General features: G+C 38.4%; 2 protein-coding genes across 8 annotated transcripts in view; one reads left to right on the top strand and one right to left on the bottom strand.

Moving 5' to 3' along the window:
• The window catches only part of METTL14 (methyltransferase 14, N6-adenosine-methyltransferase non-catalytic subunit), a 42,674-nt gene extending 18,664 nt beyond the window's left edge, over nt 1-24,010 (top strand). The window contains exons 8-14 of one of the 6 annotated variants that reach the window (XR_010472554.1): nt 1,668-1,760; nt 3,093-3,209; nt 5,864-6,074; nt 8,260-8,583; nt 10,726-10,832; nt 18,472-18,602; nt 23,706-24,010. Coding sequence is in view for 3 of the 6 variants with exons in the window: in XM_065062763.1 (XP_064918835.1) it covers nt 1,668-1,760; nt 3,093-3,209; nt 5,864-6,074; nt 8,260-8,573 (735 nt within the window). In the remaining 3 variants the exon portion in view is untranslated. Of the gene's footprint in view, nt 1-1,667; nt 1,761-3,092; nt 3,210-5,863; nt 6,075-8,259; nt 8,584-10,436; nt 12,185-18,471; nt 19,294-23,705 lie in introns of those variants that run through there. The other 5 variants (XR_010472553.1, XR_010472555.1, XM_065062763.1 and 2 more) reach the window with 5 other exon arrangements.
• Nucleotides 12,240-25,212, bottom strand: part of SEC24D (SEC24 homolog D, COPII coat complex component) — a 68,424-nt gene continuing 55,451 nt past the window's right edge. For both annotated transcript variants that reach the window (XM_021298611.2, XM_065062752.1), the window contains 12 exons: nt 24,433-24,624; nt 23,722-23,815; nt 21,243-21,359; nt 20,606-20,776; nt 19,871-19,967; nt 19,104-19,249; nt 17,757-17,895; nt 17,174-17,292; nt 15,637-15,816; nt 14,913-15,104; nt 14,342-14,431; nt 12,240-13,939 (listed from right to left, as the gene is read on the bottom strand). In XM_021298611.2, coding sequence (XP_021154286.1) covers nt 13,799-13,939; nt 14,342-14,431; nt 14,913-15,104; nt 15,637-15,816; nt 17,174-17,292; nt 17,757-17,895; nt 19,104-19,249; nt 19,871-19,967; nt 20,606-20,776; nt 21,243-21,359; nt 23,722-23,815; nt 24,433-24,624 — 1,678 coding nt within the window. In that variant the 3' untranslated portion in view covers nt 12,240-13,798. The remainder of the gene's footprint in view (nt 13,940-14,341; nt 14,432-14,912; nt 15,105-15,636; nt 15,817-17,173; nt 17,293-17,756; nt 17,896-19,103; nt 19,250-19,870; nt 19,968-20,605; nt 20,777-21,242; nt 21,360-23,721; nt 23,816-24,432; nt 24,625-25,212) is intronic.

Below are 25,212 nucleotides of genomic sequence, written 5' to 3'. Positions count from 1 at the left end.
AAATGCTGTGTGTCATCAAGCATAACAATTTGATGACACAAAACCTCCTTCCAAGTTGTCCTGTTCTTCAAGACTGAACCTGAGTATTCCTTATCACATTAAACTAAACACTTGTAATGCTAATAGCGATGAATTGGCTCTGTCTGCTCTATGGATCTACACTTTACTCATAAAACCACAGACAAACAACAACAAAATAGCAAAATCACAGACAAACAACAACAACAAAAAAAAACCCAAACAAACTCACTAAAAAAAAAAAAAATCAACAAAACAAGAATCACCAAAAAAACCACCACCAACAAAACCCCCCACCAGCCCCCCAAAAAAACCCAACCACCAAAACCAAAGAACAAACCCACCCTCACAACAAAGTGGCCAACCTGTAATATAGAGGAACAGCTGATTAAAAAAAAAAAACTATTTGCTTAACCATGTTAGGAATTCTTAAGTTCAGGCACACAGGTGGGAATATGCAACTAATAAATACCTGTTATTTAGAAACCCTATTTGAAAGGTATGCAGGACTCTGTATTTTCAGCAAATTTGTCATAATATGAGTGAATCAATAGGCTGAAGCAGTTGTTGCTGAGATTTTTTTTTAACTGTGTTCTATGCGTTTCTGGGGAACAAGGTGGTGGTGCTACCTTAAAGTAGATTTAGTGTGTCCCTTAGGCTGCACATGCATAACTTCAGAAGTGAATCAATCAAACTAAAGGATCATGAGAACAAATCAAAATTCAGTCTACCTTTAAGGAATTAATTTGAAAACAAAGGCATTCATGCCTCCAATAAGACACGAGGTGATGTACATGTCAAAGAAGAGGTAGTGTCTATGTTCACCACTCTGTTACGTCAGGCAAAAATGGTGCCTGGCAGCATTGCCAGGGTAAAAATCATTCTGTCCTGACAAAAAAACCTGGAAGTGTTGGAGTCAGGAGTCATCCTCTTAGTTGGGATTTATATCCTCTTAGAATGGCTTCTGCTGCATTATTTTTCTCCACAATGGCACTGAATGAAGCTTGATTTGATGTGTTAGCAAGTTACAGATGAATCTTTTCAACTTGTAATGAGTAACAGATGCTTTGCATCTGAAGTTATTTCATCCTGAATGTTACTCATTCGTCATTGTTGAACCACTGTCCTGATAAATTCTTGCTTTTTTTAAAATTTTCCTGGGAGTGGAAATGGAGAGGATGTCTTTCCTATATGATAATAGGAATTAAGCTGTTTTTTCTTCATAATGTGTCTTCACATATGTAGTTCCAGGGCTGAAGAGAAACAGAACACTATTGCTCTGTTTTAAATCTTTTTACTACTAATGGAATAATCAAACGAAGCAGAGGTTTAGGGGGAAAAAATAACCATATGGGTTACATTAGTCTTTTAAGTCTAGAATTTTCTATACAGATACAATTTCTGTTGAATAATTAAGCTGATCATCAGTTCTGTTGAAAACATGTACTTGGTACTGATATGGTAATTTTTATAACATACTTTCTGGGAAACAAGTTTAAGAGGATGGCTGCGAATGGTATACAGACTAACATATTTAATGAAAGTGCCTCCTGATGGTTTCTGTGATAAGGCTTCCACACTTGTTTAGTGTTCTTCCTGAGATAATTGGTAATTTATATTTAATTCAGAAAGACTTTTGTTATTATTAGATCATGAAATTGGAAATTGAAGAAATTGCAGCCCCGAGGTCATTTGTGTTTCTGTGGTGCGGTTCAGGCGAGGGTCTGGATCTTGGCCGCGTGGTAAGATGATGTTTTAATTTAATTCATCGGGGATGGGCTTAAGAGTTTATTTTTATCCTTGACTTTTTCTGTATAGAATTCTCAACTATAAATGCTGAGAGATGTTTTGTTACTGTGGTAGAGGATATATAACTTAAAGTAGATTAAATATATTTAAGTGTATCTGCCCTTAACTGTTTAGATACTGTTATTTTCCAGATGAGTCATTGTGACTATGTGAGGAAGTGTAATTCTGTAGTGACCAGAAAGCTGTACTGCTGTCTCGTTCTTGATGTATGCATGTTGCCATAGGAGCAGGTTGCCATGTTGAGTGCATTTACATCACTGGTTAACAGGTGTCTTAATAGTTTTATGCCAAAAATATTCATGCTAGTAGAAAGGTCCTACTGTTGCATAAACTGAGTTAAAATGGCGTGCATAGCACTGCTTGTTTTCAGAAGACACCTGGAGTTTAAATAGGTTTACTCTTAGTGAGCTCTATTAAGTTCTACTTCCCTATAAGATCTTTCAGTTTCAGAGTAATCGTTCTGCCTGCCAAGGTAGCACTGCTTGTGTTGAGGGTGGTGGGGTCAGAGTTTCCAGTTGGCTTCTGCTATGTTGAAACATTCTTTCCTTAGTTTGAGCAGTCCTTTCTGTTAAAACAAGATGGCATTTGTTAACAGACAACATGTGGTTACTAATCTGTTTGCTTTATCATCTGCATTTCATTCTGAAGTTAGTTAAAGTAGCTATTTTGGATAGATAGATTTTGGTCATAGACATATTCATAGCAGCTAGACAGTTCTTGAATACAGCAATAGCCAAATGAGCTTGAGTCCTTAATGCCCAATTTCTTCCCTTCTCAAGACTACACTTGCAGGCGTTAAGGATTGGAAAAAAAAACACAAAGTGGTAGCAAAAGCCTTTGGTTGTTTATCTTCTCGTTTATAGAACTTTGCATTGATATGAAGCACTTTCAGAGTGCAGGTATTAGTGGAGATAAGGACAAGACAGCTGATCGCTATGTTGTTAAGACTGGTCTAGATTAAATTTAAATGTCAGTAGGTGAAAATGAGTGCATAGTTGCATAGGGGATCTGTGCGGTGTTTGTTTTTTAAATGAGAGTGATACATGGACAAATTGATGTGCACATAAACCTCTTTTTAAAAAAAAATTGACAGCTTGACAAAACACAGTACGGTCATGCCAGTAAACAAGGTATTTTATTACTCTATGACAAATTTCTTTTCCATCTATGCTTTACAAAAAGTCAAGTACCTATATGAGGGTTCAGTTTAGATTCCTTTAGCTTTTGGTGTAATGTGAACTGCTTTATCTGTCTATAATATTTAGTGTCTACGCAAATGGGGTTACAGAAGATGTGAGGACATTTGCTGGATTAAAACGAATAAGAACAATCCTGGAAAGACCAAGACTCTAGACCCTAAGGCTGTTTTCCAAAGAACCAAGGTAAAGGTTCGGCTCAGTTTCTCCTCTGTTCCCATCCTGTCTCTTCGTGCTAATGAAACACCTGGTGTTCCACAGCAGTTTTTGATGTGCTTTCAGGAAAGCAGACACTAGGACTTCAGAGTTCTCTTCTGCAAAGTACATTATATAGAAATAAACATATTCATAGGACAAATGATGAACTTCTGCCCCCTTCTCGACTGTAGTCAGTGTGAGGTATAGAAGTTTCATCAACATTTAGCACTGCTTGGTACATTTCTATTGTAGTCTTCTAAATGTGATACTCATTTAAGGCGTGTTGAAGTGCATGTAGCTCAGGGTTCATAGATGGGTGCAACAGGAATGACATCCTGAGAGGAAAAATGGAAGCTGGATAGAAAAAGTTATTGTACATTGCAATGTTTTTGACTTCTGGGTTGTTTCAGTTATGGGTGAATGGTAAATAAGCAGTTAGTCTTTTTGCAATACCTGTTGTATGACATGCAAACTCTTCCATATTAGAGGAGAAAACTTGCAGGTGGAGGAACAGCTTTTGAACGGAACTAAACTAAGCTGTAGAATTTGACTAATTTTAATGCTGAAAGAAGTCTTTACAACTGTAGATTATAAATGGATGCAGTCAGAAAAAATAACTCTGGAAGACTGGCTAAATACCCACGTACAGGTATGTGCCCAGAGCTGGAACCACATACAGGACTGTTAGGGACCAGAGCTCAGCCAGGATCTCCTGACTTCCTGAAGGTGATTCTAATGCACAAGTGACAGAATTGGTTTAAAGTAAACTGTTTCTTAGGGATGTGGTGTAGAGAAAAGATGATTTAAGAGGCTTAAATGTATGTTATTCAAAAATTTAGAAAAATGTAGACAGGATTAATAAATAACTGTTTAGGGTATATGTGGGTGTAACTGGCAGTTTTACTGAATACAGAATATTGGCTGACAGTTTGATAATTTAAAGTGTCATTGATCTCAGGACTCATTCCACATTCATTAATCATTTGTTAGTGCTAAGCATCCTCAGCTCTGTCTTATATTTGCCATTTTTTAGGAATATAAACTTCCGTTTAAGATATCTGGAGTCTTTCTTCGACTTGCGTTTAGATTAATCTGAAGTTTGTTTGCAAGTGTGTTGTAGTAGTTATAAATGTTTGTAAGTATAAATATTGTATGTTTATTGCATATAGTATGGCAAGTATGTATAGCTCACTTGTGAGGGAGAGGTTAACACTAACACAAGACAATTTGGGGGTGACTTTGTTTGGCAAAGGAGAACAATTTCTGGTATCAGACAGTTTCTCTGTTTATTGAACAAGGGTTGGGTTGAGGTCGCTCTTCATAAGAAACATTGAAAATTGAGCTAGCTTATTCTGACTTAAACGTAGTCTGTTGTACAAGAAATATTTACCAGTGATTACAACAGCAAGTGCTATCCTGTTATATTTAGTTTAGACATCTCTCTTGATGGATGCTTTATGCTCTGCCACCTGTTACAGAGTCTTAGGTACTAAGATTCTCTTAAGGTTCTGTATTTTATAAAAGTAACATGTTGTGTGTAGTTCTTCTGAAGACTAGATTTGTGAGGCTTTACTTGATGGCCAGTTTGCTTAGCAGTGTTCCGCCTTATTATTTAGTTAAATGTAAGATCCGAAAACCCTGTAGCTTGGGTGCAGTTGATCAACTGCGAAGATTTGATAGGTCACCTATTCTACTTTTCATATTTAGTCACTAACTCTTAAAACCCTTGCCAGAAATCTGGGAACGATTACATACTCTTGTCTGCAACTTTTTTTAGAGCCATCTGGTGGTGGTTAGTGAATCAGTGTTTTAGGATACAGGGGAAGATCACTCATCTGAGTTTAATATTCCCAGAAACAGAACTCTGAAATAAATAAGTAAACCCCTCATTTCCTGCTGTACCAATGGTGGTGATTCATCATTCATAGATTGTACATGCTAGTCACTTCCATTCATCTATAATGTTTCAGAGGAAAGAAAAGCAATGCATGTTACAGTTAAAGAACATTTTTAATGCTGATGGAGTTGACTGAGAGTGTATTCACAGTTTGCTAGTGGTTTTACTTTTTGGATGCAGTGTTATCTTCTAGTAGGGAATCTGAGGCTGAAGGCTACTTTTGTAGCAGAGGTACAATGTGAAAAAAATACATCTTATTTTCACCGACAGACTGTTTCATGACTGGGAACTTTGAAAATTATATGTATGAATAAAGTTAGGATCAGAATGCTAATACAAGTATTAATTAATACCTACTCCCTTAGTCTTGCCTTCAACTTGTACTCTCCTTGTGGTGATTTCTTGGCCTTTCCAACTTAAAGCTCTACCTTTGCTGTAATTGAAGAAGTTCAAGTATCTTATCTCAGCCTCTGTCTGAGTATTATCACTTTGTAGTGTAGTTTTTCAAGGCAGATAGCTCACCCTACTCTCTGCTTTGTTTTCCAAGGGTTTTTTTCGTAGCTCCAGCTTGTTCTGTTCTAGTTCATGCGTCAGACTCGTTTCTGAGAGTAGGATCTACTCTGAGAGTAGGATCTACTCTGCCTAGAATTTCCTTTTCTCTCCATTTTGCTCAAATCACAGACGTCTGTGCTGTAGTAGCATGTGTGGCATGTGACAGGTCCTCTTCTGTGTTCCTTGTACATAGGAGCACTGCCTCATGGGCATTAAAGGAACTGTGCGTCGCAGTACAGATGGTGACTTCATCCACGCTAATGTTGATATTGACCTCATCATCACAGAAGAGCCTGAAATTGGCAACATAGAAAAACCTGTAGAGATCTTTCACATCATTGAGCATTTCTGCCTTGGACGACGACGTCTTCATCTTTTCGGAAGGGACAGTACAATTCGACCAGGTAGCTCTTATGCTTATTTTTGTCGAATGTTAATTTACTTCAATAACCATCTTCCATCAACTGAGGCCACTTGGTGGGTTCTGATGGAAGCTGAGCCAATAACGGTTAATCCAAATGTATGATACTTCTGCCAGCACTTGCACCAGCTGAATAGCTATGTATTTCTGCATCTATCCCCATTTCTCCCACTATGGGATTACACTACAAGATAAAGCCAGATGAACTTTCTTGGTGGCTTCTCCATAGTGGAAATCTAGTCAGGAGTGAGACAATCTACTGAATGGAGATACTGCCCAGGTTTCCAGCCCTCCCCTTCAGAGAACTAACCAGCCTAATGTTCAGCATCAGAGAGGGATTGTGGCATCACTTGACAGTTCAACACCGTGACAGTATCAAAGTGGCTTCTGCTCTAGTTCATGTTCTGACCCTCGTGATGAAATAGAAGAAACTTTTGCTAGAACTGAAGTTCTCACGTGTATTTTCTTAGCAAGAATGTCTGTCTAGGGTGAATCCTTGGCCTGTGTTGCAGGGATGTCATATAGAACCCTATTAAGTGTTATTACAGTTAGGTTATAATTTCTGCTCTTACTATTATGTTTGGGAGCAAGACCAAATCGCAAATCCAGTTTAACACTGCTTACTGTTAAGTTTTGGTTTGTAAGTATTCATTTTTAGAAGTAAATATTTGCTCAAACAAGAAAACCTTCAGGCTTTTGTTTTCTCCATGTTTTCTCTAATTGAAAATAAATGCTGAAATTATTCAGTATTCTACTGGAATACTGAAATATATGATTTCTGTCTTTCTAGGGTAATATTCTGGATATTTCTTTTCTATGAAACTTTTATTTTTGGACTTAATAGTGAAGTAAACTCTATACTAGCTCTAAAAATTAAAATATCTATATCGTGTGTGAGACAGAGTAGCAGAATTCTCTGCTTGTAAAATTCCCATCAGTGTCCCGAAGAGGTTTCTAGAGATAAGTCATGGGTCAGAAAAAGACTTCAAGGAGGTGCATTTTTGGTTTGTGTGTCAGTCACAAAGCAGCATTGTTCGGAAAGTCTGAGACAACTATTACTTTTTTTCAGAAGAATTTTTTGTTAACCAATATTTTTGTCTGTTCATGTGTCTAATTTATCAGTATAACAAAACTGAGTTTTCTTTTTTCCCTGTGTGTGGTGCATTTACACTTCTCAGAAGCACCATTTCTTTCTCTAAACCGATTTTAAATCACTATGAGCCCCTCTCCTTCTTTCTCCCCCTCTCCTTTTTTTTCTTTTGAAATGTGCAGTAAACAAGGCAAATGTTATGTAAACTCCCAGGGTAAAGCAAACAGTGTTAAAGAACTGGTCTTGTTGGGTTTGGTTTTATTTTTTTATTATTCTTCTTTTCCTTATAAGCATGTTGTTGAGATTACTGAACTACATTTTTCTTCATTAATATATGATACAGCTGAAAATTAAGTTTCCATTGACGTTTTTAGTCGTCTAAGCCCTATTTTATCAGCCCCATTTTAAGTCAAAATTCTATGTTAGCTCATAATATGGAGAAATAGGCACATATTTGTTTTAAATGTCTGCCTGCTGTGCTTGACTTGGTGAAGCTGAAGAGCCCACTGAATGTTATGTTTGTGCGTAAACAGGTTAGTTTAACTCTTTAAGCTCTATTTTCTTATCTTGTGGGCTTCGACAACAGCATTGCCATTTTATTGTGTTTTCAGATGTGTGCTTTCAATATGCTGTGCTCTTGGATGCACTGTCACAACTGGTTTCTGGATACAAAATTACTCAATTCATGTTTAAATGCCTTTTTAAAAAGGGAGGATGATGATGTTACTTTTAAATAGATGAATTTACTGATCTGGTTTACAATGTGGCCGCAGAGGGACTGGAAAACATTGTAGTGTAAGAGCAAGTGGGAAGGAGCGGGAAAGGGTCTTGTGAAACCACAGCTTCAGTGTTCCCATAGCCAGATGTAATTTTTTTTAAAAAAAGAGGGGAGGGGAAAGAAGGCGGCCTTAAGAGTGTCAAACTGTGGCTTTCCTAGAGGTGACCTTTTCATTCAGTTCAATACAGGTCATATCTACAAGAGTCTGTCCCCATCACCCGAGTGTTTGTTTGCTTGGGAAAGGCAATAATGGCCATGCAGCTTGTTACTGCTTTTGTTGACTCTGGCTTTGTTCCTTAGGTTGGCTGACTGTAGGACCCACTCTCACAAACAGCAATTTCAATGCAGAAACATATTCTTCGTACTTCACGGCTCCAAATTCCCACCTGACCGGCTGTACTGAGGAGATTGAGAGACTGCGGCCCAAGTCACCACCACCCAAGTCCAAGTCTGACCGGGGAGGTGGTGCCCCAAGGGGAGGAGGAAGAGGCGGGACTTCGGCTGGCCGAGGAGAAAGGGGCAGAGAGAGGAACAGAACTAACTTTCGGGGTGAGAGGGGTGGCTTCAGAGGGGGACGTGGAGGTACCCACAGAGGAGGCTTCCCCACCCGCTGATGACTGTTAGGTAATTGTTTCCTACCCTGTTCCCATGCCTCATCTCTGAATCTTTTTCTTAGTCTTGTTTTTGATAAAGTGAATTATCTGGGGACTCAAGCTAGATAAATTTTAAAATTGGTTTTGGTGCAAGCAGTTACAGATAGTTTGCCTTCCAGTGACCAGCCTGGCACATCACCTCACCTGGCAGGCAGGACCCTGCACCTGACAGCACTAAACTCAGCCTCCTGACAGCTTCTGTTTGTCAAAGCAGAGAGCATCATCTCTGCAAACCATGGACAGGATTGAAGTGAAGATACTTGCTTTTCCCTTACAAAACTTGCAACATGTAGGCTTTTTTACAACTGTCATTTTCTCCAAAACATGGATTCCTCTTCCTTCTTTGTAGGGCCGCGTTTGGACTGACTTGGAGTAATATGTTGGAATGGGCAGTTCTTAATTGCATGGCCATAGCAGACTTACTCTCTTATTTATGGAAGAAAAAGTGCTGTGTCTATATTGACACCTATTTTAACTTCTTTTAAACCAAGGAGCAAATTGAATAAATAGAATTCTATTTTTTCTTATTTGGTTTAAATTTCCCAAATTATTCCTGGGAATAGGGAACAAGTTCATTTTTTATTTGTGGTGTATAAGCCGTCACTTTTCATGTTTGTTGTGGGGAGAGTGTTAATTCTGTGCAGTTGCATGTTGTGCTTCATGGTAAGCAAGAAGTTGTGGGTGTATATGCAGTCCAGAACTTCCACATAGGTCTGAATTGCTTTGGGATTTTCACCCAGTGTCTGTTCATAAATAGCCTTGTTCTTTGGTGGGGAAAACAGTTTTATTGCAGAGTAGTTGCAATATAAGTAGTGGAAAGGCCTCGCTGGAGGTCATGTTGGAAATGTGAGGCAATGCTGTAAGAGCGAGAGCTTCCTGAAAATAACCACCTGGAGAATGAGGGCGAACTGAGTGTTTTGCTTTGCCTGTGGCCGTTATGCTCATTGGAAATAGATTGTTGGTGATCAGCTCTGCAGTATCGAGTGAAGAGGAAGGAATTCACTTTGGTACGTACAATATTTGTTTTTAGCAAAACCACAACGCTGACCTTTTCAGTCAATGCTTGGTAGACTGAACAAACTTGGCTGTTGAAGTCTCAGATGCTTAGTTGTGGATTTGGGAAAATTGGCTTTTAAGTCTCATGAAGTTTCTCTGTTGAAGCCTGGCTTTTAAATGACTGTCCTGTAAATTAGTGGATTATTAAACTTGTTTATCAAAGCTAATTTTGAAATATTTTTCTTAATATTTTGTGGGTTTGTTTTCCTTGAGGTTTTGGGGTGACTAAGTTTTACTGTGGTTTCCTCCTTACCTTACAGGCAGTAACTGTTCTTCTGGTGCATGAAATCTTAGCACAGAAATTTTTATAGGTTGTCAACTTCAGGGCCTTGCTGTTGTGGTTGGTAAGGGACTGCAGAGGTGTAGGTGAAAGTCACCTGTTTACATTTTGATTCTTTCGGTGTTATATTAGCACATCTGAGGAGTGATGGGGTTTGGAGGTGTTCTAAGGGTAGCACTCATTGACTGCAAAAGACTACTTAGAACAGCATTTGGTAGTTACATGCTGCATTAAGAAGACTTTCTTCTTGATTTTTGAGCTAATCATGTTCTTACCCAAAAAGTAAATACCAGCGACAACCTTAGGAAGGTTGTTTTTGTGCCAGCAACAAATCTTATTCCTTTTTTTCTCAATTTGTAGAAAATATTAACTCCTATTTTCTTCTTTCAGTTATATGTTCATAGCTAATAGTTAAATGCTTAGGCTTCTCTTAATATAGAAGATTAGGCTACTCAAAAATAACTGTTTAAGATGTATATCTCTATCAGTTTGCAGAACTCAGGATGCTGCTCAAGACTTCAGTGACTTGAGAAATTAACTGCACATGGTCTTGTAAAAAAAAACAACCTACCAAATTCATCCTTCCTGAGCATGCAGAGTTCCGTTTCTCAGTTTTTCCCTTAAAGAAGCTGAAGTAGCTAAAAAGTAGTCTAAAGAAAAAAAAAAAAGAACACCGCTCCAGAGAGTGTTTGATTTTTATCTATATGGATGGGCCATCTTCACCAGGAAAGTATAATGTACATGTTATTAACAAGCAACCTACTTTTTAAAATTGAGGTTAATGGAGAAGGAAATAGAAAATTCTACCCATCCTCTGTGAAGAAAGACACCTGCTGGTCATACTCGGAAGGTGCTGTTTCAGCAGTCACAGACGGGCTGTAAAGGTAAGGCAGTAAGGCTTCATGTCATGTACTTGTGGCTGTGGAGATCATACTTAGAAAAATACCCTAGTAGGACAGCATTCCCCCTCCCACCCCCATTATACAGTAAAAACGTCTGGTCATTTTTTTTATTTTAAACACTTTTGATCTGGTCTATATCTAAAGTGATGTTTAGAGATGAAAAGCTTTTAATTTCGTTACCGGTTGTCAGTTAATTTCTCAGCTATAACACTTTAACAAAAGGAGAAGGGTAAAACTCATCACCACTGAACTGATGAATATTTCATCTGCTACAAGTGACTTAACTGAAGCATGTTGTCCTTTAAGATAAAAAGCCTAACAAGTTGTTTTTCTTTCCAATTTTATCAAATGCATAATGCCACCGGTCTGATTTGGGATGCCTGTCTAGGTTTTATCTTTCCATTCTGGAAGAGGCTTATAGTACTTTGAGTATCTTACATCCCATATAAATCAAGTGAAGGATTTGACAATTACACTGACGAGATACTTGGGATGTCTTAGCATTTAGCTCCAAAGGGATTTTAAAACATCAGTCTAGCTGTAACCCACCATGTATAAATCCAGGCTTTGGCTTGACAGTTCTTCCCACTTTCTGATATTGCTGGCTATTAAGAAGTTGTTGGAAATGCTGGGTGTGCCATGCAGGTCAGTGGGCAATGACCTGGGGGTTTTGATGTTGTTCCTTAACACAGTATCATGAGCACAGGCTCACAGTGCACATTCATAGATACTGAATGCTTTGTTCCGTGGCATGGGATTTAGGCTGCAAAAACTAAGGAGCAATTTTAATCTGACAGTGGAAGTTAAATGGCATTAAGTCAAGGGATTAATTTTAGAATACTCAGATGTTCTAAAATCCTTTGCAGGGGATAGAAATAACCAGAACAGACTATAGGAAAAAAAAAAAAAAAACAACATGTAAAGCCCATTAACTTAAGTCTTTGTTTCTTGAATATGGCTTTTAAAGGATGCATTAACTGAAAGGGTGAGGTAGTGAGCCCTCTTGTTTCTGTATATAGTTGAAAAATTATTTTTCCTTCCAAAATTGGTATAGTTGGTAGCGGCAGCTTAACTGCTGTAGTAGAAATCTTGCCTGTGTAATGTGTTGAAGGTCAACTTAATAACATGGAGGAAAGCTTACTGATCCTTTCCATTAGAGAGCCATTCCCATGGGCAAAAAAGCAAGCACTAGGTAAGTTTTGTAGTGAAACATGAAGTAATTTTGACTAGAATTATTGCAGCAATTAAAAAGGATAAACCAGGCCTAGCTTCTGTAAATCTGAGTCCTGCTGTTATGAGCTACTTATGAAGTGTTGGACAGCTTTCAACAGGATTCAATAGCATAAAAAAACAGAGAACGTTTAGTATATGAAAGAATAAACACACACATAATGATTATATTTAATAATTGGTTATGTCTTTACAAATAGTTGCTGGTGTCATTTTACAAAGTACACTGATTTGGAATGGCAACAAATACTTTTTACAAGGTAAACTCTTCAACTAAAAAGTGCTTGTCTTGGCAGCTGAATTTAGTCTGATGATCCTTTTATAATATATCCACTTAGTTTAAGAGTTCTCAGTCAATGCAAAAGGATATAATTGTTTTGGTAAGCAGTCAAACCAAAAAGATACGCATTTGGACTGCTTACCTTGGCTATAAAAATGATTAGCACTAATTAGCAACACTGACATGTTTAAAGGCACTTTTTATTTTTTCTCCTCATGAGGCCCAAGTCTTATCGTTACTTTTGCCAGTTTTTGTTTTCCTTGATACGCTGATTTATGTAACAGTAGCTTTTCAAGTCTGGAGAAGTTCAGACCTCTTGTGCAGAGGTGTTGGTCCTAAAGATACAAACAGACTGATGAAGTATCTGAGGTAAACAGCTCTTCTGAAGATTCTGCCCTTCTAAATTCTACCTTAAATATTTATATTAGCAGAGGTTTGTTTTTCAAAGTAGTGACTGTTGAATGAATCAGTCATGTAATAGATAGCACTGGTGTTAAACAAAAGGCTTGCTTTTTGTAGCACCACATATAACATTTGGTTAATGTGTCAACTGTCTTGTGGTTGACCTGCCACTGAAAATTTGATGGACAGACGTTTATCTAAGTTGTACTGGGAATATTCCAGTTAGCAAGCATACCAAATAAAACCTAACATGTTCAGTTTTGGAGATGTAATTAAATAGTATGCTAAAATAATTGCTGCTTTAAGACCAGTGACTTGTACCGCACTAGTGTGGCACTACCTGCCTAACTCAGGATAAGGACTGTTTGAGTACTACTCTTCCTGTGGTCCATTGTCGTTAAACTTAAGTCCAGTTATAAAGTGAGGCACTTCTGTGTCCTGGATAACCCCTGGTGGAGAAGGTTACTCAGAGCTCTGTTTCTGTAGAAAGTCCCTTCCAGGAAAAAAGGGGATTATCTTTTAGAGATTAGCTTTACATTGAGGACTTTTAAGTACTCAGATTGAACTACATGATTACTGCAAGTGTGATTCAGCTGTGTGCCCTCACTTAGAAAAAGCTGTGTTTTGTATTCTTTTCCTCTTCTGTATAGATTGTGAGATCTTTCCTGGCACTCATACAACTTATGATGAGCACAAGGAATAATTAAAGAGTTCTCTAAATTATATTTTGATATTTGAAAATGTATACCATATGCTCTTAAACATTGACAGGTTGAAATCTGGCAGTTCAGCTTAAAGACTCGAGACTCCCAGAAGATTAATACCTGAGTGCAGAATATTCTATTCTACAGCTTAATAAGTGAACTAAATAGTAAGATTGTGTGAAATGAAACTGTACAAGAAGAGCACAGAAAAGGTTCACTAAAGCACAGGAGAATGCCTGGGTATGGTGGAGCTGTGGGCCAGCCTTCCGGCACCAATGACTCTCCCTCTTGCAAAACCAAAAAGCAACTGACAAATTTTTACTCAATTTGTCTTAACTGAGCAGCTGGCAGATCTCTTTGTGAACACAGCATAAGAAATCCACATAAGAAGCTCCTCCATAAATACTCTTGTCTTCTACTAGGAACTGTCGGAAAAGCATCTCTGGCTGCTCCCGCTGTTTCACTATTATCAGCTGAAAAGAGGAGATAAATAGTTTTTAGGCTACAATCATAGCAAACAGCAGTACTGTTTTCCTGCATCTGTTACTGGATGCTGTTGGGGGGGGGGGGGTGTGGGAACCAACAACATAATCGATCTCCACATTTCAGTAATTGTATTTATGACCACAGCTGAGAAAGATTAGTGTGAAATAAGGTTTGCAGAATAAAATGATAACATTTAGACGTAAGCACTCTGACTGAGAACTAAGCACATGTGAGATGCTTGCGCCTACAATGCATGCTGGAACTTGCTGTCATACACTAAAATTCCTGATATTTAAAAAATCTTTTACAGCTACAGTGAGTTTTGTCAAAGTCTGTGGTGGTGTTTTGAACAGGCATGAGGAATGAGTTGAGGCAGAGAGAAGTCTTACCTTCATAGTGTAGGGCTTGTGGCTCTGGATACGCTCCAGTATTGACTTAAGTTTCTTAGAAACTGGGTTGTCCAGGTCAGGCAGCAGTGTCTGTTAGAATGAAAGTATGGCAGTTTGTTCTAGTCCTGTCACATCACTTGTGAATTCGTACAAGACTAGCTGCTGCTCTTTATGATGCGAGTTACTGTGGATTTCATTCTAAACGGGGAAATGCCATCTCCATCACAAAAACATGCACTTGTCTAAGCCATTTTTCACTTCAACATAATCACTACATGAAAATTCATCATCATAAGGAAGTTTAACTATGGCAAAGTGTTTTGTTCCCATCTTAGCAATACACATTAAATAGGACTTCAATAAGCTTTTACTCTCACAAGATTTTTAAACCTTCCTAAACTTTCACTCCATTAAAGTTTTTAGGTGTTAATTCTGATGTCTTAACACCTCCTGGTCACCCATTTCTGCTCTTAGTTGAATGATCAAATCCATCTCACTTGTTTCTCTGATGAGCAGTCTGCTCATACTGAATCACAAATTCTGAAAATGTGACTGGTCTCCATGTACTCACAGCCTCTGTGCTGATGTGTGCGAAGGACGGCACGTTGAAAAGCCCTTGGATGAGCTCTGGGGGTGCGCTGACTCCCAGCCATAGGAACATACTCAGCCCAGTGGCCAGAATGAAGGCCCCTCCTTCGGAGAGACGTTCCTCTGAGCAGCGGACTGCAGCTGGGACAGCGTCACTCTTCAGATCCAGGCTGTGCTGTGGGGCAAAAATACGCAAGAGTTGCAGACTCGGCAGCTACAAGGTGACTAAAGCTTTAATTAGACACTGAAAAATAACTAATTGAAAGGTTTAGTGCATCTTTGTGCTTCCTTTCCAGATTAGAGGTAATTTGAAATTAAAAATCTCTTGTAGTTAGTGCACTGAGTGCAAAGGAATACCTGCTGCAAGCAGGAAGACACTTGCATACCAGTGTTGATCTGTAGTAAAGTTGGTGCCTTTCATTAGCCTGGTCAAAAACCTTGTTGAAAGGACAGTGACATTCTTAGAGGATGCTGATGTCAATGACTGATAATGTTACTTCCCCATTTTCCATTAACTACTGGTTGTACCCTCCCTCAATTTAGTTCAGCTACCAAGTACATCACAGTAAAAATGTAATCCAGCTTGGTAGTACAACACTTGCCCAGCAGACACCATCTTTTTTGCATCTGCACAATTATAAAATCACCACATACTGAAAACAGTGTTTGTTAGTGAAGATTAAAAGATGTGCAAGCAACATACTTACAATTGGCAGAAGCTGGGGATAAAAATAGAGCTGTGTGTCGGCCACCCCCATAGCCATGACCAGCTGTCGGTGGTAGGTTCTCTCGTCAGTTGGAATTTCTGGTCTGCCAACTAGTGTGCAGCTCTTCAGCAGAGAGTTCAGGTACACAGGCAGCACCTTCATCGCATCTGGGAGGATGAGCTGTGAGCCAGAGAAAGATGGTTGTTTAATATAGCCCATGAGGGATGGGGGAAACGAGAGCTGGACTTTCAAACATTTAAAAATAGACAGCTGCTTGTTTTCTTTGATTACAGGAAAAAAAAACAACAAAAAACTAGAAAAATGTGTATTGTTTCAAATGAGATATGACAGGTCTAAGTGGTTAATATATTCAATAGCACTCCAACAGGAAACTTTTGCTCTCTGGACTGTGGTGATCATCTTGGATGTTCTCATCTCCCTGCCACTCATGCTCATTTTCAGGTACTAAAATAAAGCGGATTCAAAAGGAAACAACTGCTGATTTTACTGGAGCATTCAAATTTAAGTCATATAATTAGGATGTGCTATTTAATAATCGTAAACATCACATTCAAGAAGAAGGAAGAAATAATTGGAAAATAAAAAGGAGATCAAAAGAACTAATCTAAATCAAATATGTCCAGCATTTTCAGACTCCTTTGGCCTCTTAACTTCAGCATTCATGTACAAAATCGCTAATTGTCATTCAAAAAAATTCTCAGCCAACCATTCCTGCTATCCTTAGAAGTGCTCTAAAATCTGACAGTGAAATATTTTGAGAGTTTAATTCAAATGCTTGCAGGATTTGAAGTTAGCATTTTGGGTGTTTGAAACGGAAAAAGACTTTTCTCAGCAATAATTGCTGAAAGGACTTGAAAACACCTTCCTGTTAGTTCAGTTAGACCTCCCCAAATGTTCTGAATATATAAAAGAATAGGCTGAAAAATAATAGAGTTGTCTTGAGAGAATTTTCAAGTACTGTGGAATATAAGTAATCAGGTTCCTTGAGCTTCTTTCTTTGGTAAATAGAAGAGTTAATAGACATCTTAATCACCATGGATTTTTTTTTCCCCCAAGGAGTTTCACTCCATCTAGACATCAGGTATGTATCATTTTAGCACACTTAGAGACCTATGTGCAAACTTAGATTGTTTACTAAGATACAATGTTCGTTTCATTTTCTGACAATAGCAGTCTTATTTCTCAAAAGTTAGGATCTTAAAATCTTTAACAACATAAGAATAAAAAAAATGAAAGCTTTGTGAATCAGTGTATAATTCCAGCAGGAAGAAAAAGCCTGTCTAAGCTCCTTCATGTGAATGTGATCATCAGTCTCCTTCAATGGTATTGCCACTTGTTCCAGAGCTACCGCCTCTGTGTCTTACAATTGCTACCTTTGAATCCCACCTGTCATTAATCATATTGAAAGAAAAGGAAAAGTTTGTCTTCAAATTTCTGGCACTGCTGATATTGCAGGGAGGTGGTTCATGTGCTTCAAAGTCTGGCTGAGGGGGGTGCGAGGCTGGGTGTGTTTTACCTGGCTCACTGCCGATGGGCTGGCACAGTTCTTCCTGTAACACGCCAGCATGTGAGCTGTCTGATTCACCAGGATCTCTCTGACTGTCTTCAGGGGTTGGCTTAGAATGGCCTTAAAAGCTACAAACATAGAAGAACAAAAAAAGGCATGCTAAAGGTGGACACTTATACAGCATCTATAATGCTGCTAGCTTCTAATTTTTCTGAACTCCATTCTATTTAGTCTTTCTTAGTCTCTTTTACTGCATCTTTAAGACTATTAATTCTTTGAAAACAAAACAAACAAACCCCACCAACAAAACAACAAAAACAACCCACTGCAATAATATGTGCATTTCCACTACTGTGTCTATGCAGTTTTGTGCATTACGTGTTTCTAGCTGCCTTCCCACGCATTGCTTTTATGGCAGGATGTCGAAATGATGTTATCTATTTGTCTTGTTATACTTCAGGAATTTATCAGGCTTGGAGCAGCAAGTTACAAAACATGAGTTCCCACTAGGGTAATCACTTCAACTCCCTTTCCTTCCCCTTCTTCTACTCCAAAGAAATAAAGGAAACAAAATTGGTCTGTTCTAACTTACCTGACTTAGCAAAGAAGTTGATAAGTGCATCAGTCTCACAAGTCTTGTAGACATCAGCTAACTGTGAGCTACAATTTAAACCTATATTGTGTATGCGAAGTCGTCTTTGCCCACTTATTGATGTGTAGAGGACAGCACACTGCAGCAGAAGAGCAAATTACCATGTTTATTTTAGAACAAAAAGCTCTAGCATGCAAGAGCCACCTACTTTGTGCGTAAAAGGCATATCGTTACTTCTGAAGGCAGCCTAGGGCTGTGTCAGTGATCTATAGGCCTGGCATACCTGTATTTTTAATGGAAGCGTATTCAACATTTTATCAAAGTTACTAAACTTATAAAAAACAATATGACTGATTGAAAGGCTTATTACTCTTATTTGCTACATGCTGATTGTAAATTGGTAAATCATACCTTGTAATTGTGTAGTATTTGAACAGCTCAAACAAATGTATCTGAAAAAGATGCCATACAGGAGATGGGAAGCTTGCTGGGAAGTACTGTGCTGGTCACCTTTGCTCTTGGCAAAGAACAACACAGAAAAACTTCCTAATCTTAAAAAATGAGAGGTTTCTTTTTGCAGGAATAAGATGCTTATGAAGTGACACAAGAGGTCCTGCTAACCCCTGTATCCTGCATCTACTATGAGGTTAGGTATTAAAAATTGAAGGGGTAATTCAAGAATTTGCTTATGACTCCAATTCTACTTCAATCTCAGGTGTGGTCCAAAGCCTGCAGGGCAAACACAGACTCCCAGTTACTGCCATGGGGCTTCTAGCGCTCACCTGCCGAGAGCCTGAAGGAGCAGGGCAGCCGGCTGGTTTGCAAGTGAGAGCTTTCGTTGCACAGGTACCAGTGCTGGTGGGTTTTGCACAGTCCACAGGGTTGGCTGTGATGTTTAGTGAGAACTGCTTCTGACTTAACTATGTCACAAGGAATGCCACAGCAATAACAGTTTCCATACAAGAGGTAATGCTAGAATCTTGCACTCAAAACAAACTTGTTGAGTAAAATGACAAAATAGTTGACAAGGTCTTAGTATTTAGAAAGCATTTTGGTATCTCTAAATAGAGAACATGCAGTATAGAGGTAGTTGAACACACTAATTATCACAAGGGGCATTCCTGCATTCATGCTTAACTCGCAACCAGAAGACTGCAATTTGAGGTAAGATGCAGTCTTTGGCTGGTTAATTAGAACCTTATTTTATTAGTGGCATAATGACACCAGAGTCTGTGCCTTGCTCCCATCAGTCCTACACCATAAATGTTTTCTGTTATGGCTGCAAAAATTCTTGCTCACAGTGTCATGAAATGACATAGAATTAAGTTTTTTTTTTTTTCTTTTTACCTGAATTAAGGCTCCAGTGTCTTCATTCAGTTTGTCATCATGTTTGAACTCCACTGTCACTGCCTTGTCACAGTCAACTGCTGCCATCTCTACATCTGTGGTATTGTTCATGTAAACAGCACCAAAGAAGTCTGTAGCCCTGAAGCCTACAGCCAAATGAAAATAAAACAAATGACCTTTTACGTAAAAACTGCAAATACATTTGACATTATTTTGTGACTTTATGGTCAGTTTTGCTTATTGAAACAGGAGGGATTTGCAGCACCAGGGGGCCCCACCAGCTGTCCTTGCCAGTGGCATTTTTTTACAGTTGAGTGGGAGCAAAAAGCTGATGGGCCACCAAGCCGCACGGTGACTCCAGGACTCCAGAACCTTTTGCACTGTTGACTTGGTTTGTTGAATTTGTATGTTTCTCAATTACCTGCGTTTGAGCTAAGAATGAATGCTGGAAAAGTAGACACCGTAATTTCGTTTGAAGTATTTAGAAAATGAAGTAAAATGTAAGGCAGCTGCAACACTTTTTTTATACAACTTGCAATCCAAGCTGCATCTATAATGATCAGAGGCCTTACTCATATTTGAAAATTAGGAGGTGTATACAGGAAGGACATATTCAATTGTTTTATCAGTCTATCCAATTACTTTTCAACAAGTAGATAAGTTAAAACAGTTAGCTTGGGTGTTACAAGTGATCTGTACAGCACACTTAAAATTATATATTGTCATATGTATTCATGTTTATTTTTATTCCCAATGGGTGCTATTACCTGTACTTGTCCGAACTCTCATTATTGCATCAAATCCGGTCTTTTTTACTATGTCCCTCCTGAGGTCACTTAAGAACTGTGGGCTGTCAGAACCGAGCTAGAAATGCAAAGCAAAAGCAAAAGTTGCAGTTCACCACGGGGTGGCAGCAGAAACCCACCTCTTTCCCACCCAACATAGATCTGTTAACATTTAATATCTCTCTTTTCAGTTAAAAAGAGATTAAAAATGTTGACCATTGTTTTCTTAACAGAACCGTATATATGCAAATATTCACCAGTTCATCACTAGGTTTGAATATCCAGAATTTCTATCTGATAGAATTATCTCCAATAACATCCATTCTTGCCCTTAACCTTGCGGCCTAGCTGGGCTTTTATCGCCCCATAGAGATTGCCATGAAATTTTACATAAACAGGTGTTGTTACTGCTTTTTTTGGGGTCTTTATCATCAGCATTTTTAGCTGTATACACAGGAGTAACTGACTTCCCTGCTCAGATGCTGGCATATTTAATTAAGTAGATTTCATTTTAAGATACTGACCAGTTTATTACTGTTTCAGGACATATATTTGAGCCTGATCTGTCATTTTTAAGTTTGAACTTTATCCCTTGGAGTTCAGAAGTAAGTTTTCTAGAGTTCCTCTCTTTTTGTTGAAGCACACTTTGAAATGACAGGAAAACCAACAAATCCCCAGGTGTTGCCATCTGAAAGGCTGGAAACCTGTATCACTTACCTGGAAATTGTTGTACTTGTACAAGGTTCCTCCAGTGTACATTGTGACGAGACCCATGGAGGCTACATCCACATATTGATTCGGGAAGAGGAACAGATTCACACAGCAGCCGTTAGCCACGCAATCCCGGGCTAAGGCCTCATACAAGTTTACCTGGGGCTGGAAGAGTGTCTGCACAGAATTGAAAAATAGAAGTGGCATAACATGAGATGCTGTTGGCAGCCAACCACAATCCAAATGCCCACGTGAAGAAAAAAAGATGAAGTGAAAGTTTTAAGTGAGGCACGGATTGGATTAAAAGCGCGTTGCCCCGGCCCACACAGTCCAGTGATACTCGTATGCAGGGAACCAACTCAGTACAGTCTTGGAGAGCTAAACAGGTGGGCAGCAAAGGCTCTAGATGGGTGGAATTATTTGCAGCTGGCAGATTTCCTTTATGGATGGGAATGGCAGCTCTACCCTACTTTGACTTTGGTGTTCCTGTAGGGCCCAAACCAATAGACCTATGGAATCAGGGCACAATGAAAATGGGAATATTAACACATCTTTGTAAAAGAAAATACATTAAAAAATATCAAGGCTCTGTTAGAGAAACTCAATGTAACAGCAGTCCTTGTTAACTCAGAGTAGAAAATACCTTTTCTTTATCTGTATTGAGTAGTTTTTTGTCATCTCTGTTTCTCAGCTTCCCTGGTGCTTCCGCAGTTGGCAATGAGGAATGGAAGATATACAGTTTTCCAGCACATTCTGCAGCCTGTTGCAAAGACACCATATTGGCATTTTTATTACTGCTAAGATTTAAAAAAGCCTAATTTTCATACATTGTGGTATCGCAAAGAACAACGTATAGTTTCTGCAAGTTCTTCAGAGCTAAATAATTCATTGAGAAACTCAAAACTTACTTGATGGAAATAAGTCCTGAAACAAACTGTGAATTTTATGCCAGTAAACAGCTGAGTCTAGCACACAGATATGTTGGCTGACACATTGTTACAGTAATTTCTACACAAGAATCTAAAACCTTGATGGGCAAAACCAGGAGTACCTCTTTCAGAGACTTGCCAATTGGATACAAACATTATGCAACAAGCAACAAGTATCAAAAGTATAAATACTAAATTGGATAAAATTAAAAGGAACTATAATTTAACTAAAAAATTATTTCTTTCTGTTTAGGCACAATAGCATACATTACGTTTTTATAGACAAGCAACGATTACATTCCTGTAGTAGACTCCGCATTCAAATCTACGCTGAAATGCAGGAGTATCAAAACATGTGATGAACATTTCCTCTTGTCACTAAGATATGAAGTAACTGCCAGTCTTATTTGTTTTCTTTCATAATTAGAACTCTAATGAGAACATGATATTTACCAAGATAACAAACCACTGACAGAAAAACCCTGAATTCCAAAGAAAAGAATAACAGCAGTAGCAGTACTGCAGGCATCTGTGTGCTCAACAAACTTTTCCACCACCGTTTAGAAAATGCAGTTTATCACTCACTCTTACTATTGAGACAGCAAATGAATGGAATGGAATGGACCTGCAATGATCATCTAGCCCAACTGCCTGAGCACTTCAGGGCTGACCAGAAGTTACAGCAAAGGGAAATGAAAACTGTTAAGCAATTCTGAGGTCTTCAAGTACTGAAGAAGTTGGGTGAAGGGAAGGAAGGAGGAAAGAGACATTTGTCCTTTTCCTGCTCCAAACTTAACCTCACATACAGGTTAAAACTGCAATACCCAAAACTACAGACACCAATCAGCTTGGGTACTGTCTCTCCAAATCTTAAGATTTCACAAGATAAACGTTCCACATTTTAGAATAAGCTACAGCACTCTTCTGGGAAAACTCTTTGCTGTGGCAGAAATGCAATTGAAGATGGTATCTTTACTTGCAACAGAGCTGAAATTTCACCTCTACTATTTCAAGCATAGTTACCTTTAATCATGAATGCCCATTTCTTGAATTTCTGTTAAGAAGCATTCTGCTGAAGTCTGAAAGACTTAATATCTATTTGTCATGATACGCATCAGGAATTACTAACACTGCTTTTGACAAACTTGCTAAAATATATGTATTATTTCTAGCAACATATTAAAATTCATCTCAAGAACACAATCCATTTTATTATTTTTAGACAATAATTGTTTTCTTGAGCACACATATGCACAACAACTCACAGTGAAAATCCTTGCGATTTATAACTGTAAAATACTGAGCTACATAAAAAGCTTAATTAAGAGCTGCTTTCTTTTAAAGTCAGCATTGAAGGAAACGTACAATTATGGTCCTTAAGTTTGTTCTGTAGAAGTCAGCTATTAGGGACATGCATTCTGATAGAAGTTGTAACCAAACATATGTTTTGCACACATACCTTCTGGCAGTATAAATAAGTAACAAGAAAACAGGTAATAATTAAATATTAAAGAAACAGATTTGACAAGTATTGTGTATTTTTGGTTCAAGAACTTTATCTACTCAAAGTTCATGCTTTCCTTATGCACGGCTCGCAGATAAATCAACTATTTTAAACCACCACTGGCTGTTTTCTGCCCCTACGAATCTTGTGGTGAACCCGCTGTCCACCAAATTCAGTCATAAATATCTTGTTTTGCACAAGAAGTCAGCAGAAGTGGGACAACAGACAGGGTAAAACTGCATCTTACACCGACTCTCTTCCTGCCCATCACATGTGCAAGGACTGGATGTCTGTGGAAACATCCAGAGCATCTCTTTAGTTCTGTTGCAGTAACTAAACACTTTTATTTCTTTCAAATGCTGAACAAGAAACCGACTCCTGCTCCTCATCTTCTCCCAAACATCAATTCTGTGTGGAACAGACACTAGAGACTGATTTCCCTCAATAAGCAAAATCTGGAAACAGATGTTATGCTTGTCAGTGTTCTCATCTGGACTAAAGCAGTTGAAACATAGTGTTAGAATAACAGAACATTAGTCCTGGAAACAATCAACAACATTTTTTCTCATTTCCCATTGTGATTTGTAGGAACACATGGTACTGGCTTTTAGCAAAGGGAACTTTCTGCAGCTTATCAAGTCTTATTCTCATTAAAGTGCTGTTTCTCTTACAGAGAGGAACATTCTAACCTTGAGCGCCTCCATGCCAGCCTGGATAACAGGAGCAAAGATCGTCTCACTCTCATTGGTGTCTGCAAACATCTCTGGAATCTGGTCCAACAAGCTATGAAAGACAAAAGGATCAGTGCCTCAGCTGGTTAGCATATTTAGGGTAGTCTTCAAATATACCTTTTCACATACCAAGTTTTCACACAGGAAGGTGTTTTCCATGTAAATTTGTATTTTAAAAACCCATGAATTTTAATTGCTCCATTTCTTAGGATTCTAGCCAGAATAAAACAAAATATGAATTTGTAAATTCTATGACATACATTATTTCAATAATAAATAAAAAATAACTAAAAATTAAAGAGTTCTAGCGTGCTGTAAGGACTTAAGAATCCTTTAGATCATACCCTGGTGTGCATCATACACATCAAAAGAGTAAAAACATGCAAGGTGGCACACAGCTGCAACCCCCTCCCAGCTGTGAAGAAGGACAGCTGAAGATGTGTGGCTTACCCCTGGCCTAAACAAGCTTTCAAATTCAGTGCTGGGGCTTGTCGATACCACTTTATCTTTGCATCAGAGGTGTAAATATACAACTCTGAAGCATCTGCTGGCTTCTGAAGTATTTCAATAAACACATGCACCCCCTAAAACCCAACACAATTGACTGAAGTTATAATGTATATCATAAGCATTCAGATCTTATTTACATATGGAATAATTATACTTTACTTGATAATAACAGATCGTGATTCCTGAAAGTTAACAAGGAAGCCATCCAGCAAAGGAACAAAAACTTCTCCAACATCTGAAACCACCATCATCTGAGGTTGGGCTAAGCTGCTTTTTACGTTAAAGAAGTGAAGGACCTTGTTATAAGTGACAAACCCAACTCGAATTGCTGAGGTTTCTTCTTGCTCTTCCCTGTAAGAAAAACAAAGTCCAACTGGTTAGAATTCTGAAATTCTGCCCTTGCAATACAAGTAATCCTTTGAAATGCAAGGCTGCTTTCAGATCATTATCGGTACTGGGAACAACAAAGCAAACAACCACCAGGCAGATGTAGTGACCCCAATCTTTGCCTTAGGTCAAATGAAAACACCCTGATAAAAAAAAACTGCTATATTATTTATTTTTTGAAAAAGAAAGTATTTACATCAATCCTATAGGTTGTGCATCCTGTCCAAGAAAGTCAAAAGTCCCTAAGATAAAGAATAAACCATGCTGTCCTCGAAACATGGAAAAGAGAGAGCAGGGCAATTATTTACGAGATACAATCAGAAAATCAGCTTTATTTAGAATACACTGTAATTCAGTGACACTGATGATTGATGCCTAGTAAGAACACTAGCTAGGCTTGAATAATGTCTATTGACTTTGGTGAGTCACATGGCTGCTTTTAATCAGCACAAGCTCTTAGATCTCCATAGCTGTGTATCACCCAGAAAACACTGTAGAAATGGCTCATGATGGCCACTAAGTTCTCAGCCCAAGCCAGGCTCACTCCTGGTG

The sequence above is a fragment of the Columba livia genome, chromosome 4 (genome assembly GCF_036013475.1).
Source record: "Columba livia isolate bColLiv1 breed racing homer chromosome 4, bColLiv1.pat.W.v2, whole genome shotgun sequence".
NCBI classification, from domain to species: domain Eukaryota; kingdom Metazoa; phylum Chordata; class Aves; order Columbiformes; family Columbidae; genus Columba; species Columba livia.
The sequence above is the reverse complement of the archived record's forward strand: the minus strand, read 5'-3'. Positions and strand labels throughout refer to the sequence as shown.